Source organism: Canis lupus, chromosome 16 (assembly GCF_048164855.1).
Source record: "Canis lupus baileyi chromosome 16, mCanLup2.hap1, whole genome shotgun sequence".
NCBI classification, from domain to species: domain Eukaryota; kingdom Metazoa; phylum Chordata; class Mammalia; order Carnivora; family Canidae; genus Canis; species Canis lupus.
The window spans coordinates 56,140,005-56,156,200 of record NC_132853.1 but is presented as its reverse complement, the minus strand read 5'-3'; the positions used below and the strand labels follow the sequence as shown (position 1 = coordinate 56,156,200).

The 16,196-nt window shown below is 49.2% G+C and overlaps 2 protein-coding genes and 1 pseudogene across 10 annotated transcripts in view; 2 read left to right on the top strand and 1 right to left on the bottom strand.

Annotated features, from left to right (window-relative positions):
• The window catches only part of RECQL5 (RecQ like helicase 5), a 37,927-nt gene that overhangs the window by 9,793 nt on the left and 11,938 nt on the right, over window positions 1-16,196 (top strand). For 7 of the 9 annotated variants that reach the window (XR_012009294.1, XM_072781565.1, XM_072781566.1 and 4 more), the window contains exon 7: window positions 5,718-5,797. Coding sequence is in view for 7 of the 9 variants with exons in the window: in XM_072781565.1 (XP_072637666.1) it covers window positions 5,718-5,797 (80 nt within the window). In the remaining 2 variants the exon portion in view is untranslated. Of the gene's footprint in view, window positions 1-5,717; window positions 5,798-15,176; window positions 15,672-16,196 lie in introns of those variants that run through there. The other 2 variants (XR_012009295.1, XM_072781569.1) reach the window with 2 other exon arrangements.
• Window positions 1,834-3,068, top strand: LOC140605625 (myosin regulatory light polypeptide 9 pseudogene; annotated as a pseudogene).
• On the bottom strand, window positions 8,187-9,254 carry ERLN (endoregulin). The gene is made up of 2 exons (XM_072781573.1): window positions 9,045-9,254; window positions 8,187-8,656 (listed from the first exon to the last, which is right to left on the bottom strand). The coding sequence occupies exons 1-2, from the start codon at window positions 9,198-9,200 to the stop codon at window positions 8,468-8,470; spliced, it is 345 nt and encodes a 114-aa protein (XP_072637674.1). The 5' UTR covers window positions 9,201-9,254; the 3' UTR covers window positions 8,187-8,467.

The following is a 16,196-nucleotide window of genomic DNA, read 5'->3' as shown; positions in this document are numbered from 1 at the left end:
ATTAGAATTCAGTCCCAGAACACGTGAGAGTTTAATATGTGATGAAGCTGATAGTTCAATTTAATGGAAAATGAAAGGATTGTCTAGTAGGTGGTATGGGCATCCCTCTGGAATAAAATAAAAGTGCCCCGTTTAACACCTTATATAAAAGACAGATTTAAGGACCTACATGTAAAAAATAAACACTGTTTTGTAAGACACTTTATTGCATGTATAACCTAGGGCTTGAAATAGTTTTGTAATGGAAATTGGAAATTCAGAAAACTATATTTTATTTTATTTTTAAGATTTTATTTATTCATGAGAGACAGAGAGAGAGAGAGAGAGAGAGAGAGAGGCAGAGACACAGGCAGAGGGAGAAGCAGGCTCCATGCAGGGAGCCCGACATGGGACTTGATCCCGGGTCTCCAGGATCACACCCCAGGCCGAAGGTGGCACTAAACCACTGGGCCACCGGGGCTGCCTGAAAACTATCTTTTAAAGAAAGTATTTGAATTAAAGTTCTTGAACTTTTATATATCCTTAACCTGTGGGGGGGGGGGACATATTCAGCAAAAGATACCATAAACAAAGCCAGCACATAAACAGCAGATCTGGAAAACTAGTTATGTAGAGGGCAAACCAGAGGTTGATGTTGAGGATAAATGGAAAGATTTCACCAACTGACAGGAAAAAGCAAAGTGTGTGAAAGTGGGTTCCCAGAAAAGCTCATCCAAATGGTACATCCAAAGAATTCAAATTCAATAGTAATCAGATAAGTGCAAATTAAAAATAAATGACACATGTGAAAGGGCTCTAACACTCATTGCTAGTGGGCATGTGCAGGAGAGGGCCTGCACTTTGCCTGGAGAAAAATGAAGTGTTGCAGTCTTTTTAGGGGGAAGCATTCTAGCAATATCTATTACATTTTATTTTCTTATTTTTAAAAAATATTTGAGAGAGAGAGATAGAGCGTGAGCTGGGGGAGGGGCGGAGGGAGAGGGACAAGCATACTCTGTGCTGAATGTGAAGCCTGATGATTCCATGACCCCCAGATCATGATCTGAGCCAAAATCAAGAGTCAGATGCTCAAATGACTGAACCACCCAGGCACCGCCTATTGCACTTTAATATGCAGTTATCCTTTGCCCCAGATACCATATTTCTGGCACCAAATCGCCTGAAATAAAAGCAGCAGTACACAAGCTTGTGCCTGAGGGCTTGTGTGGTAGAATTGGTCATGAGGACTGAAACTGAAGAACAAACTAAATACTCGGCCACAAGCAGTGATGGAATTATAGTACATGCTCACCATGGGATCATAGGCACAACTGAGCACCCAGGAGGGTTCTTCTCTTGGTTTTTGAAAAAGAAATCATGTTGATTACTGTGTGACATTATAGATTTGCTTATTCTCTATCTGCTCTGTCAAAGTTTAAGTTACTTGAGAGCAGGGACCTTTTATGTCCTGTATATCTGTAATGGCCAGACCAGTGCTGGGAACATAGTAAGTGCTTAATAAATTTTTTTTGAATAGAGAAATGAATGAATGAATGAATGAATGAATGAATGAATGAATGAATGAATGAATAGGGAGAGGAGGTGAATACAAGTTGAGATTGGGAAGGAAGGGGCCTTTTGTGGACCTGGTACTCTGCCAGGAATGAAGGGGGCATGATTAACTTGTCCCTTTTATCTGAAATTCAAATTAGACAAAGAAAAGATATTGGTAAGATGATTAGGTATAAGATATTTATTTAAAACTTACAGTGAGATATAAGAACTCATGCTAAGCTTATCAATAAGACATGTAAGACAGAGACAAGATCCAGAAAGCTTCCAGAGAGGTGATACATGGAGGACTGGTAGCCAGAACAGCACCAGTTTTCTCCATCATAATATCAGAAACAAACAATGAAACAGTGCCTTCCAATTCTAGATAAACTGTTTCCAACCTAGAATTTCCCACCCAGTCAGCCAATTAAGTGTAAAGGCAAGTTAAAAAGACATTTACAGCTTCCAGTTTGATAAGCGGAGTTCGGAAGTGTTGGTCTTTACAGGCTCTGGGGATAGAAGGGTGTTGATAGCCTCAGCAAAGTGCTCACATTCTCCCGGCTGTGCAGGGATTTAACCACCACGTCAAGCAAAAAGGCAAAGACCAAGACCACCAAGAAGCACCCCCCCAATGCTCAACATCCAATGCATTCACCCTTTCTGACCAGTCACAGATGCAGAAATTCAAAGAGGCCTTCAACATGACTGATCAGAACAGAGATGGTTTCATTGACAAGATTTACCCTGATATGCTTGCCTCCCTGGGGAAAAAAATCCAACTGATGAGAATCTGGATGTCATGATAAATGGGGCTCCAGGGCCCATAAATTTCACCATGTTTGGTGAAAAGTGAAATGGCACAGATCTGGAAGATGTCCTCAGAAGTACTTTTGCTTGCTTTGATGAAGCAACTGGCACCATCCGGGGAGAGCACCTGGGAGAGCTGCAGACAGCAGTGGGAGGCCACGTTACAGGCAAGGAAGTGGATGAGCTCACAGAGAAGCACCTGGACCAAAAGGGAAATCTCAATTCATGTGCATCCTTAAGCCAGGGGGAGCAAAAGACAAAGATGACTGAAAAGAACTTGGGTTCCAGCCAAACATTCCTTGTGGCCACTTGGGGTATTTCTGAGACTTTGCATTCTCTTAGCTTTGCAGCTTTTGCCTTTCTTGTATTTGTTTTCAGCCATTTTGGGCACAAGCATCTCTATAATCAGACTGGAAGTGGGGGGACTTTTATGATTTTTCAGAATTGAAAATGGGGCAGTTTAATTTGCTAGCTCCCCCCCCCCCAAATAACTGCAGTCTACACAGAGTGTGTTTTTTTTTTTTTAGAGAAAGTTATCTCCTTAATTTTTTCTGAACCATAATTAGACTTTATGATAGGGATCCCTGGGTGGCACAGCGGTTTGGCGCCTGCCTTTGGCCCAGGGCGTGATCCTGGAGACCCGGGATCGAATCCCACATCAGGCTCCCAGTGCATGGAGCCTGCTTCTCCCTCTGCCTGTGTCTCTGCCTCTCTCTCTCTCTCTGTGACTATCATAAATAAATAAAAAAAAATTAAAAAAAAATTAGACTTTATGATAAAAAAAAAAGACATTTTTGGACACAGGGTTTCAAGAAACTTCCTCCTGTGGAAAAGCTACTGAAGGATGACCCCTACTCCCCCAGCCCCCAAGAGGCAGTAATTAGAGAGGGGAAGATAGAGATCTGACCCAAGCCAGACAGAAGGAATGTCCTGGGGGGTACCACTGAAGGACAGTCTCAGCTGTGCACACCAGGCCAAGGGAGAGGCAGTTCACATTGAACCTAGAAGGACAGAAGGCTCCGGTAGGGGGGGATGTTTCTAAAAATAAAAGTGAAACCTGCCATCTTTGGCCGCTGTTGACATGAATTTTTCATTATATCACAGCATTTGGGGGGTGAAAGAGTAATATACACTAAAATCTAAGTAAGTGAAAAAGTGTAACAGTTTTTTGTTTTTTTGTTTTGATAGTCACACAGAGAGAGAGAGAGGGAGGCAGAGACATAGGCAGAAGGAGAAGCAGGCTCCATGCATCGGGAGCCCGACGTGGGATTCCATGCTGGGTCTCCAGGATCACGCCCTGGGCCAAAGGCAGGCGCTAAACTGCTGCGCCACCCAGGGATCCCCAAGTGTAACAGTTATTAATTTTGGGAGGACAAAGTTGTTCAAGAAAGGGATATGTGATCATGAGAAATATAAAAATATAGTCACATGGTTTTTGCTCTGGTCTGATGTTGCTGTAGTTTTCCTCCCCATAAGGAAAATTATGATTTCAGAAGAAATTGCGATACAAACAGATTGGCAGAATGAGGGGAGAGGTAGTAGGTTTATTTATATGCGCTTGGGAAGTGGGGATGATTCATTCACCTTCCAGAAGCAGAAAGTCAATATTTAAGTTTTCAGATATCAGTGTCTTATATTTTCAAAGTTCCTTTTCTGTATCTTTTTCTTTATTTTTGAAAATTTCACAATTTTTTGAAAGGAAATTTTGACAAATAGACATGTACAAAAAGGCAAATAATGCATCATCTCAGCACTCAGAAGAAATCCCTGCTCACATTATAGTATATACCCTTCTCTACACACAGAGGTATATGTGTTCTTTCAAATCTAAATACATTTGTGCATATATTTACTATTGAATTGGATATATTGGGCAGCCCAGGTGGCTCAGCAGTTTAGCGCCGCCTTTGGCCAGGGCGTGATCCTGGGGTCCCAGGATCAAGTCCCGTGTCGGGCTCCCTGCATGGAGCCTGCTTCTCCCTCTGCCTGTGTCTCTCATGAATAAATAAAATCTTAAAAAAATAAATTGGACATATTATATTGGAGAACCTGGCTGGCTTATTCAGTGGAGCATGTGACTCTTGATCTTGGGGTTGTGAGTTTGAGTCCCATGTTGGGTGTAGAGATTGCTTAAAAATAAAATCTTAAAAAAAAAATCTGGATCTTATTATGTAGGATTCCCAAATGCCAGTTCCTGGGACCTCTGCATAAGAACCACCTGAGCAGCTTTTTGAAAATAAACTCCAAAAGTTCTGGCTCCAAAAAGTTCAATTCAGTAGCCTGGGTGTGGGCCCCAGGTCACTTTTTAAAAGTTATAGGTGGGGGACACCTGGGTGGCTCAGTGGTTGAGGGTCTGCCTTTGGCTCAGGATGTGATCCTGGGGCTCTGGGGTCAAGTCCCGCATCAAGCTCCTGCATGGAGCCTGCTTTTCCTCTCTCTGCCTGTGTCTATCATGAATAAATAAATATTTTTTAAAAATATAAAAAAAAAATAAATAAATAAATAAAAATATAAAAAAATTAAAAGTTACAGATGAAGGACGCGTGGCTGGCTCAGTCAATAGAGTACGTGACTCTTGAGCTCAGGGTTGTGAGTTTGAGCCCCTAGTTGGGTGTGGACGTTGCTTGAAAATAAAATCCTTTTTTTGGGACACCTGGGTGGCTCAGTGGTTGAGCACCTGCCTTTGGCCCAGAGTGTGATCCTGGAGTTCCAGGATCGAGTCCCACGTTGGGCTCCTGCATAGAGCCTGCCTCTCTCTGCCTATATCTCTGCCACTCTCTCTCTCCTTGTCTCTCATAAATAAATAAAAATTAAAAAAAAATCCTTTTTTTTTTAAGATTTTATTTATTTAATCATGAGAGATACACGGAGAGAGAGGCAGAGGCACAGGCAGAGAGAGAAGCAGGCTCCATGCAGGGAGTCCGATGTGGGACTCAATCCCGGGTCCCCAGGATCATGCCCTGGGCTGCAGGTGGCGCTAAACCGCTGAGCCACCCCAAAAATCCTTTTTTTAAAGATTATCTATTTATTTATTCATGAGAGACACAGGGAGAGAGAGAGAGAGGCAGAGACATAGGCAGAGGGAGAAGCAGGCTCCCTGCAGGGAGCCTGATGTGGGACTCTATTCCAGGACCCCAGGATTACGACCTGGGCCAAAGACAGATGCTCAACCACTGAACGACCCAGGTGCTCTGTTAAAATCTTAAAAAAAAAATAAAGTTATCCAAGTGATCCTGAGGTATGGTTAGATTTGGGGACACCCATTTTGCAAATGGCTTTCTTACTATCATTTGATGCTTCTTCCCTCATCATCCTTTAGGCTGCAAGGTAGTTCAGCTATGTAAGGCTTTTGCTAAGTGGTCTTTTCTTGCCTGCAGGAAAAGAGAGGGAACAAAGCATCTGATAAAGCTGCTATCTTGGCCTTTGATGCCCTGGTCACCTTCTGTGAAGAATTGGGGTGAGTGACTTATTTCATATGTGGAGTGACATTTTAGATCTTTCTTCCCCCAATGCCTACTAGTTAACCAACTAATGTAGGGCAGCTCTTAGGCGACCGAGGCACCGTCTCCTGCCGAAGGCTATTGTGTGGGGTGTTTCCTGTCAGGCAGCCTGCAAGTCAGTATCCTTGCCAGGAAGGCTCCAGAAACTGGCAATGTGAAGACTCATTCAGTATTTCGGGTGGTTTTCCAGCCACCCAACTCCGCTCACTTCTGGAGTGGCTGGTCCCATGAGTGAGTCATGAATCATGTGACTGGTTCTTGAGCCATTAGCATTGTGGTGGTCACTTGACACTGAGCTGGACCACTGGCTTCACTTGAGTAAGAGTCATTCTTATCCTGGATTTGAGAGGAGCTACATGACCTACCTTATCTCTTGGGGGTGGGGTGGATAATAAGCTTGGAGAGAATTCAGCTTTTTCTTTTTTCTTTTTTTTTTTTTAATTCAGCTTTTTCTATCTTAACACCATACAGCCCACTTGGAGTCCACTTCTCTATTTCATCTGTATGTGCTGGTGGTAGAAGTTTGAAAGAGCCTGATGGCTGCTCCGTGACAGGCAGGTTGTGGCAGGACAGGTTTGAGACATGAGGGACACTCAGGATGATTCTGGAATATCTGGGAGCACTTTTTTTTTTTTTAATATTTTATTTATTCATAAGAGACACAGAGAGGAGGCAGAGACACAGGGAGAGGGAGAAGCAGGTGCCTCACAGAGAATCTGGTGTGGGACCTGGGAACTCTGGGATCACGCCCTGAGCCAAAAGATGCTCAGCCACTGAGCCACCCAGGAGTCCCTAGCTGGGAGCACTTTGTATGTATGCAACCCTTTGGTCTAAGAAACTCACATGGGTCAGACCTCGTTGGACAACTCTGTAAGGTAGATGAGGCAGGAGTGATTGCTTCAGACTTAGAGATGAACAGACTGATGCCCAGAGAGGTCATGGTCACAAAGCTCCCAGGAGACAGACACCACTAAACCTGGGTCTCCTGATTTTTAGTGACATGTGCATCTCACATACATGTCCCAGCTTGGTTTTTGCAAGACTAGATTTTTGAGGCACAGAGCTGAGTAAGTACATAGACCTGGTGTCCAGCAGATGTTTGAGGCTCTCCTCTGGAAACCAGAGAGGTGCTTATTTATAGGGCCACGTGTTTTGCTTCCCACCCCCTCCTACTCACTGATGATTTGATGGCTCCTTTGAGACTGAGTCTCCCACTTGACCTACCTGGCACGGCCACGCCCAGCAGACGTGTTTGGCACCCTTGCCCACATCCATTGCAACTAGAGCCCTTTTCAGGCTCTCATAGCATAGAGGGAGTTGTTAAACTAGGCCCTCAGGCTCCTTGAGCAAAATGCTCATAATGAAAGGGCCCAGGGTCCTTGCTAATTATCAGAGTCCCTTCTGCTGGAAATAACCCTTCTGGGTTCTTTTCTGGGATGAGTCTGAGGCTCTGTAGGGCTGAGGGGTTAGCTCTGCTGTATCTCTCTGGGCTGCAGCAGTCCACCTGGCAACAGGATGGGTCCTTCTAGGGACCTGTGTCATACTGGGGAGCTGGGGCCTCTTAGTGCGTTGAGGGTCTAGGCATTGGTGCGCCTCCTGCTACACCACGTGCAGCCTCATCTATCCTACCTGTGTGCTACCTGCGAGGGTTCCAGATTCTAGGCCTTCCTGGGATGGAACGAACACTGCTGGTGTGGCTGGATGTGACATTGCTCTTTGAGTAAAAAGGAATGTTTCTTTATTGCATAAATGGCATATCGCCCGTTCCCCACCAGATATTTGCTCTTTTTCTAAGAATAGTCCTGGTTTGTGGGTTAAGTGAAAGCAACTGTTTGCTAAGGGAGGACACCTGGCAGCAAGGGGCAGGCCGGCATGATGGCTTTGGCGGAGGCAAGTATGTGCCTACAAAGGTGGTGCTGTAGGGTCTGGAATGCACGGGGACTGTGGCACCCTGTGTAGGATACCTGGGCATTTCCGGGACCAGTGGCAGAGACACTCAGGTCAGTATGAATGAGGTCGAGGGCGGCCATCCAGTGATGTTCCTGTCCTCTCTGCACACAGTTGTTTTGTCTGAGCTGTGGCCATAGAAAGCATTTGTTCACTCAGGACAGTGCTCTTCATCTTTTAGTGTGCAAAGGACCAGTCACTAGGTTGAAGCAGCTCCCAGCTTAGAGGGCTCTGGACCTTGTCTGAGATAGAAGAACAGGCTTGTGTTTGGGCCTTAACTGAAGCGGGCACTGTCATCCGGGGACTATGGTTCAGAGGAGCCCGAGAGCCGAGCCCAGCCCATTAGCCCGACAGCCCAGACCTTCTGTTTATCCATTTGTTTGGTCATTCATTCATTCATTCATTCATTCATTCATTTATTTATTCAACCACCAAATATTGACTGAAACTGACTGTGCCAGACACATTGGGTATGGGAGATACAGTGGTGAACAGAAAGAGACCCATCCCCTGCCTTTTTGGTGTTTGGCCCAGTGGGGAAGACGGGTACTTATCAGATAAGCACGTTAGCTATGTGAACGTGGATGTGTAATTGCAGATTCTTAAAAGGTCTCTGAAGAAAAGGTACATGGTGTTTTGAGAGTTAACAGTGGGCCCCTTCCTGAGCCCCAAAAGGCCAGTCACAGCTCTTCACACTGGTTGGTGTTCTCAGCCGGACTTAAGAAACCAAATACGATTGCAAACATAACAAGAGACAGGATCGTGACGATGAATAAGCCGATCACTGCTAGGCCTCCCTGGTCCCAGGGGTTCTCCCAGAATTCATCATTCCACATGTGCTTCTGCTTTATCAGCTTGTCTACGTAGACCTGGAAAAGCGGGGATGGAGCCCTTGAGTGCTGGGACCTCCCCAGGTGCTGTCCCAGGCGCTGCTGTCCACCCCTGACTTCACCCTCTGGACCGGTCTCAGCACAGCCGGTGCTCCTCCACAGGGGTGGCGGGCTGAGATCTAGACTTTAAAGCACCCTGCCACAGGTCCTTGCTGTTTTCCCTGCCTCAACTGCCAAACATTTGGGAAGCATTTGAGAGATGAGCATGGGAGTCGAAAAGCGGACCGACTCCAGCCAAGGCCTCGGTAAGCTCCCTTGGAGGCAGCTGCAAGCAGAACTAGCTAATCTTGAACAGCTAAGGTCAGCAGGCTGCAGGCCTGTAGCCCATTGAAGGGAGTAACGGCGGCGAGAAGGAAGGAATCCCTACCTGATTCTGCTGTTTCGGCTCCTGTGTCCTTAGAGTGGGCCAGTAGGGTAATCCTGCAGGCCCCACGCTCTGGGTGCCCGAGCCACACCCGGACTTGAAGCAGCTGTTGGGAGGAAAAGGTGTTGGTATTGCCAAGTGGCCCTGACCAGACCCCATGTGCTGACACTGGAGCCAACAAAGGTGGGCTAGGGCCCGTTGCCTAGCAACTGCATTCCCCTGCTGCCTTTCATACTTACCCTGTCAGCTGCGTTCTCTCCTTTTTGTGATGTCGTATTGGGGGCTGCTTAGGGTACGGATGTTCAGGCGTCTTCACCGAGAGAAGTCAGGCTTGGGTAGGATGGGGAAAGAGACTGGATCCAGGACCCTTGCCTCAAGCCCCCTATCTGCCTCACCTGTGGCTGGGTCCTGCGTCTTCTCTCTGTCTGGCTGCTGGCCTGTGAACTGGGAGGCCCTTGCCAGAGTGCAGGACGCCCAGGACTTGAGGAAGCCCTGGGCTGGAGCTGCACTGGGGCTGTTCTCTTCCTGTGGCGCTGGAGTGCTGGTGAATGTTTAACTAGCTCCAGCTGGTACCTCCTGGAAGGTATTTCTTTGTGGGGGTGTATTATCACTGTTGAGGCTCCAGGGTCCTGCCTTTGCCGGCCTCTTGAGGCACAGCTGCAGCTGCTTCATGTGATTGGTTCCTACCAACCATACAGTTGTGATAGGGCAGCTAGGAAGCAGAAATGGAAACCTAGTGGCCACCATTTATTCCTTAAAAGTTAGGATTCAAGTGCCTGGTGTGACCAGGAACTGCGGTAGGTACCTCATGTCCACCGTGAACCAAAGGAGGCTGGCCCTGCCCACCCAGGTTTCCATTCTAGCTTGCTTGGTCCTCAGCCCTGCTCATTAGACTCATCTGGGTCCTGCCTGGTACCACTTAGCTCAGTGTCTGGGCAGTCAGAGCCCCGTGCTCTGCAAAGCTGGCCAGGTGATGTTAACCTGCAGCCAGGGTTGGAGGAGACAGATGATGAACGAGTTCAGTAAAGTCCTTATCTGTCATAGGCTTACCTGATACTTTGAGTTTCCCTCCGGAAAACGTTGTGATGTGTGCCCCTGGCTGCTCAATGTTCCCAGCCCGCAGGCAGGTCTCTAGCATACTTACCTCCATCCTGTTGGATGCTTATCAGGAGTCAGCTGTTTGTTCCCAAACCTGTTTGTGGCATTTGTCCTTATTATTGTAATGACGTGATTGCACTTAATGTTACATAAAAACATGGAGCAACAGTAATAGCTGAAACCCCAGTTTTATAGCTGAGGAGCAAGCACGGAGGTTAAGCAACTTTTACCCAAGGTCCTACAACTAAGAAGTAACTGGGCAAGGGTGGGGATCGTGTGTGTGTGTGTGTGTGTGTGTGTGTGTGTTTAAACCCACCTGTTGAGCTCCACTGCAGAGACTGAGCTCTGAAGCTCCCTGTTGCACCTCAAGGGGGTGGGGGTTAGTGGGAGCTGTTGCTATAAAGCACCTATTGGACCACTTTGGAATGACTTTGGAATCACTCAGTATTTCTGTCAAGACAGATGTGGCAAGCCAACTGGAGATGTTTTGCAAAAATCCAGGATTTCACATGCCGATTTCTTTGTGGATATCTTCTTGTTCTGCTTTACAGTAACCACAGTTAGTAAAGAGCCAACATAGGAACTCTCTGGCCTGCACATGCCACACTCAGAGGAAAGACCTTGGCCCCCCAGCAAAAAGATTGGCCAAGGAATGTGCACGTATATGTTTCTTTTTTTTTTTTTTTAATTTATTTATTTATGATAGTCACAGAGAGAGAGAGAGAGAGGCAGACACAGGCAGAGGGAGAAGCAGGCTCCATGCACTGGGAGCCTGATGTGGGATTCGATCCCAGGTCTCCAGGATCGCGCCCTGGGCCAAAGGCAGGCGCCAAACTGCTGTGCCACCCAGGGATCCCACGTATATGTTTCCATTTAAAATGAGGTGTGTAGGGAATGGTATGTGTCATGCACACAGAAGTGGCTTTGACCAACTCTTCCAGTTAATTGCTGGCTATGATCAGAAAATTCTGCCGAGGGGATCCCTGGGTGGCGCAGCGGTTTGGCGCCTGCCTTTGGCCCAGGGCGCGATCCTGGAGACCCGGGATCGAATCCCACGTCGGGCTCCCGGTGCATGGAGCCTGCTTCTCCCTCTGCCTGTGTCTCTGCCTCTCTCTCTCTCTCTATGTGACTATCATAAATAAATAAAATTAAAAAAAAAAAAAAAAAAAAAAAGAAAATTCTGCCGAAATGATCACCATGAAGGGAACGTTATAGGAAGAGGTGGAGAATCCTGTTGGTGTGTGTGGCATAGCCTGGCCTGGGGGCTGAAGGGATCCCCTGTAAGGAATGAGGTTAGGTTGAGGCAGGAAGACTATGTACGAGGTGGGGCTAGGGGACAGTGTTTCATGGCAGGCATCAGGTCCCTAGGAGGGTGAGAAACTATTTTTGAGAACAAAATTACCTTGTCCTCAGCTCTTTGGTCTGGAAGTTGTGTTAACCACAAGCAACTCTGTCATGAAGATTTTTACTATAGATTGCTCTCAAATGTTAATGGTTGAGAAAACAGATTTAGAAGAAAAGTGTTTTATGTGCTCTCTACCAGGTTTTGCTTGTGCAATTCTTGCACGGGTGGCTCTTCTGTGGTTTCTAATAAGGCATGAGAGCCGGTGAAATGCCCAGATCTCAAATGTAGATCTTTGGAGGAAGTGAGAGGCTCCTGTAGAGTAGAGGCCAGAGTCAGAGGAGGCCTGACAAGGCTGGGAAATCTGTGCAGCAGTGAGTGTAGGCAAACCTTGGGAGTGGCTTGTTCCAGGGGGGCTGGTGGCAGGAATGGAGACCTGTGATAACCAGATGCCTTTCGGGGCTCAGACAGCCTGCTGGCCTCCCCTTCCATGGCCACCATTGCTGCTTCCCACAATGGGGGATTGCTCTTCCTGAGAAGACCCATGGTGGGAGTGTGCCAGGCCTCTGCCCTGCTGGAGCCGATCTGGTTTGTTGAGCTGAGTGGGATTGAACGACTGCCGTGGGGAGCCGTTAGTGGTGGGGCTCAGCGTGGGCCAGTCTGCTGCCAAGTGGGAAAGGAGTAAGCCTTCTCAGAAATGTAGGGATGGCATCTTACTTGGGTTTAGTATTTAGGAGGAGGAGAACGCCAAAGACCCGGCCTATGGTCCCTACCTCTTGGCAGCCAGACCACGGAGCCAGAATCTCCTAGCAGAGGCACAGCCTCAGCCACCCTCAGCCACCCTCAGGCTTGCTTATGGGAGAGTCACGTGAGAATTGGGCTGTCCCATTGTCAGAGCATCTCCTGAACTGAGGGCTGAATAGGGCAGGGTTTCCCATCCGTTCCCTCCCACCTCCCCTGTTTTCCTTCAGGGAGAGAGACCTAGTTGGGCCCCACCCTAGCTCTTACTTGGGCTCCACCCAGTCACAGGGAGGTGATTTTTAGACAGCTTGGGGTGTGGGATGTAGGATTGGTTGATAGAGGATAATGGGATAGGAGCCTTATCTGCACTGCAGCTGGTAGGCCTCAGGGCCTTGGGTGTGGTCATCAGGGGCTCTGCAAGCCCCTTGGGCTGGGCCCAGAGGCTGGCTCTGCCACTTTTCAGCTGGTTGAACCTAGGAAAGTCACCTAGTGTTGCTAGGGCTCAATTTCCTCAACTCCACTGTGGGGATGGTCATGGTACCTATGGCCTTTGAGGCTGTTGTGATCAAACAAATTCACTTGCATCAGAATGCTTTAGGCAGTGGCTGAGCACGCATAAACCCCTCAGGGAATTTCTGCCAACTTGATCATCACCTGCTATTTTCACCATTCTCATCCTTTCTATTGTTATTCTGAATCCTATTCTTGTGGGGTAGAGGGCACAGGCTGGTTCTTGAGTTTCTTTTCTTTTGTATGGAAGGACTTCCTCTCTGGGTCTTCAACCTAAACCAAACCCGTCAGACAAGTCAATGGACAGCAGGAAGTGAAACTCACCAGAGTTTCTCCCACCTGCCTGCCAGCCCGAGATGGGGGTGGGGGCAGAGCCTGGCATCCCCTCTCCACTGTTTTCTGGGTAGACAGGGCTCCACATCTAGGCAGCCAGAGCACGCAGACCTCTCTGTGGCTCTGGGGGGCCAGTGGGGCAGGAGGGGGAAGATACCATGGAGAGCTTTTGGACTCCCCTACCCTCATTCCTGGGTTGGTAGTTCTACCTGGAAAGTTCTCTGGAAGAGAAAGTAAACTGAAGGGAGGGAGGCAGGGTGGTGGTGTTGCATCGCAGCAGGGTCAGTCCTTAAAATGGGTCCACGTTGCTCTTGTTTTAGACGGGCAGATAATGACAGTGGTTCATATCTGCAGCGCTCTCAGGATATGCCCAGCACTGTGCCAAGTGCTGTACGTCATCTTAGTTTCTCCTCACCCCAGGAGGTAGCTACCAGGGTTAACTGAGTCTCAGAGGGGAGGAAATGTGGGTCAGGGAGGTTGAATCATTAACCTGCATTCACACAGCCAGTGAATGATGCAGTGAAGATTTGCACCCAGACAGCCTGGCACACAATAGGGAAAGGACAGAGGGGCTGGGATGCAGCTTATGGACGATAGTAGGGGCCTGACCTCTCTCCTCAGACTCTAGAAGTTTGGGAAGACCTGGTGGCCTGAGCCTGCTGGTGTGGGGCGTGCAGGCTTAAGTAAATGGCCGCGGAAGCTGTGGAGTGGCATTCCTGAGCCCAGCATCCGGCAGACACCACCTGGGCACTGCGGAGGGGGCATCTGGAAACCAGAGCTCGTTAGCAGCTGGTGCTGACGGGACTTTCACCCTCACCCTTCCCCCGGCTCCCTCTTGCATGGCATTCCTGCCTTTGTGTTTTTCCAGCTTTCATGGGCACAGCGAGAGCAGAGGCCTGGCAAGGACAGTCACCGGCCACACCCTTGGAATTCTGGCACATTGCCCTTCAGAAGCACAGAGCCCAGGCCGGGGAGTCTGGTGCCACAGAAACACATAACAGGAAAGCTTTTACTGGGAAAGAAATGGGAAAATACTGGAGTAGAATACTGACATGCTCCCCTCCAGGGGGAAGCTTAGGCTCCAGTAGCTATTGCACAAAGCTCCTCTTTGGCATGGGAGCCCCACGGGCCAGCTCCCCACAGGTGCAGGCTCTTCTCCATCCAAGTACGGAGACTCTGCTTCTGTGTTTTGTTAAAAGGTACAGGTTGGGGGAAATCCCCAATTTTTGTTTACTCAGGGTTTTAAACCGTTAACTCCTCCTTGGCACCCAGGATTCACCGGCAGGTCAGAGTTTGGTGGCTGTACCAGCCCTTGTTTCCTTGGTAAGGGCTGCAGGTGTCAGGTTCCTAGGCAGGGCCAGAGCTGGGGCCACGGATCACAGTCTTGTGAGGTGAGGGCCACAAGGCCAGGTGTCACCTGGGGTCATGGCTTTGGCAGCCTCCTTTCCAATGTCTCCTCCTCTCTGTCCTTCACGGTGGGGTCATGGGCCGCACTTGGACCTTCCTGCCTCTGCGCTCAGGGCAGCAGCAACAGCTGCAAGCTATCAACAGCAACAGCAGCACAGTGGCTGGGGGCGCAGGGGAGAGAAGCAGAGAGCACAGGAACCTCAGGCAGGGGGACACAGGGAACACACACCCAACTTCTAAAGAAACCCCTCTGGGGGCACCTGGATGGCTCAGTGGTTGAGCCTCTGCCTTTGGCTCAGGTTATGAACCCCGGGGTCCTGGGATTGAGTCCTGTACTGGGCTCCCCTTGGGGAGCCTGCTTCTCTCTCTGTCTGTGTCCTGCCTCTCTCTCTGTGTCTCTCATGAATGAATAAATAAAGTCTTTAAAAAAAAAAAAAGAAACAAACAAACAAACAAACAAACAAACCCCTCTGGGGTGTGTAGGATCTTTGCCCTGAGGTGTTGGCTGTCCCCATGCTGGCCACCAGGCCCTAATCTCCCTGCCATGCCTCCTCCACTGCCCACAGCTTTGCTCCCTTCATCCCTGGTTGGGATACAGGGCTGCCTCTGGGCCCAGCACCATCCTGTCACTTGAGCAGCTTGTTGAGGATTAGGGAAGTCCCTTGGCTTCCCCCCAGGGACATCCACTCTCCTCCTCTATCTAGCGGACACCTAGCCAGCCCTCTGGTCAGCACCATGGTCCCACCTTTCCTCGATGCCAAGAAGAGCCAGGGGCTCTGGGGAGAATGTGAGAACCCCAGCTTACCTGTGAAAAGGAGGATGACGGAGAAGGCCACGATCTCCACAGGCTCTGCCTGGGGTAGTTTCTGTAGCTTGAGCAGCAGCTTCTCACCCATGGAGCGCATCTCCTGCACAAAGTTGGCAGCTGCCATGGTGCATCAGACTCCTGCCAGGCTCCTGCTGGGCGTGTCAAGCAGAGACAGGGCCGGGAGTCGCCACCCACCTGCAGCCCGCAGAACGAGTTCGTCAGGTCTCACCCCTGTACCCCTGGTGGCTCATGAGGGGGGAGGGAGCCATTGGGGCCCTCCACCCAACAGTGGCCCTCATCCCCCACCCAGCCGACACCACCCGTGGTGAGGGAATCTGATGACCGCAGGGAGCCTGAGGCCCTGCTGTGGGGGGTACCCAGCGCAGCCAGACACAGGGGAGATATGCCAGCTGGCCACGGTTGGCCAAGGTTCCTGACTTTGAGGTGGGGTGACTTCACTGTTACATTCCTTTGTCTCAGGCACCACTCCTGATTTTGCTGGGGTGCCTCGGGCTCCCCTAGTGACCTCTGGGTCCTTCAGGACTTAGGTGCCTCCCCTGGGTTCCCGGTGGGGAAACTGGGATTTAAGATTCCAGCCTGGTACTCTTGCCCCTCATCATATGTGGGCCAGAGGGATCAGGTTCTTCCTCAAGCAGGCATCTGGGGGCTTCTAGCTGGGGTCAGCTGGAGGTGAGAGCTAATGCGAAGGTAGTCTGAGCCCCGTCAGGGCCCCCACTTCTCTAACCAGTCCAGTTTCTTTACTCATATGGTGTTCTTTGAGGAGGAAGAGGTGACACTGTGTCCCTGCAGTTTCTCCCATGGGGATCCTCTCAGGATGGGATTAGGTGTCCCACGGCTGGTTTACCAGCCTCTCTGCTGGCTCAAACCAAGAGTCCCCTCTGCCCCTACCCCTGTC

What these genes read in the sequence shown, in the direction of transcription:
- ERLN (XM_072781573.1), bottom strand. Translation starts at nt 9,200, where the DNA reads ATGGGGTCTGGTCAGGGCCACTTGGCAATACCAACACCTTTTCCTCCC. An exon ending in AGCCGAAACAGCAGAATCAG is followed by an intron (nt 8,657 to 9,044) that starts GTAGGGATTCCT and finishes CCGCTTTTCCAG; the next exon opens with GTCTACGTAGACAAGCTGAT.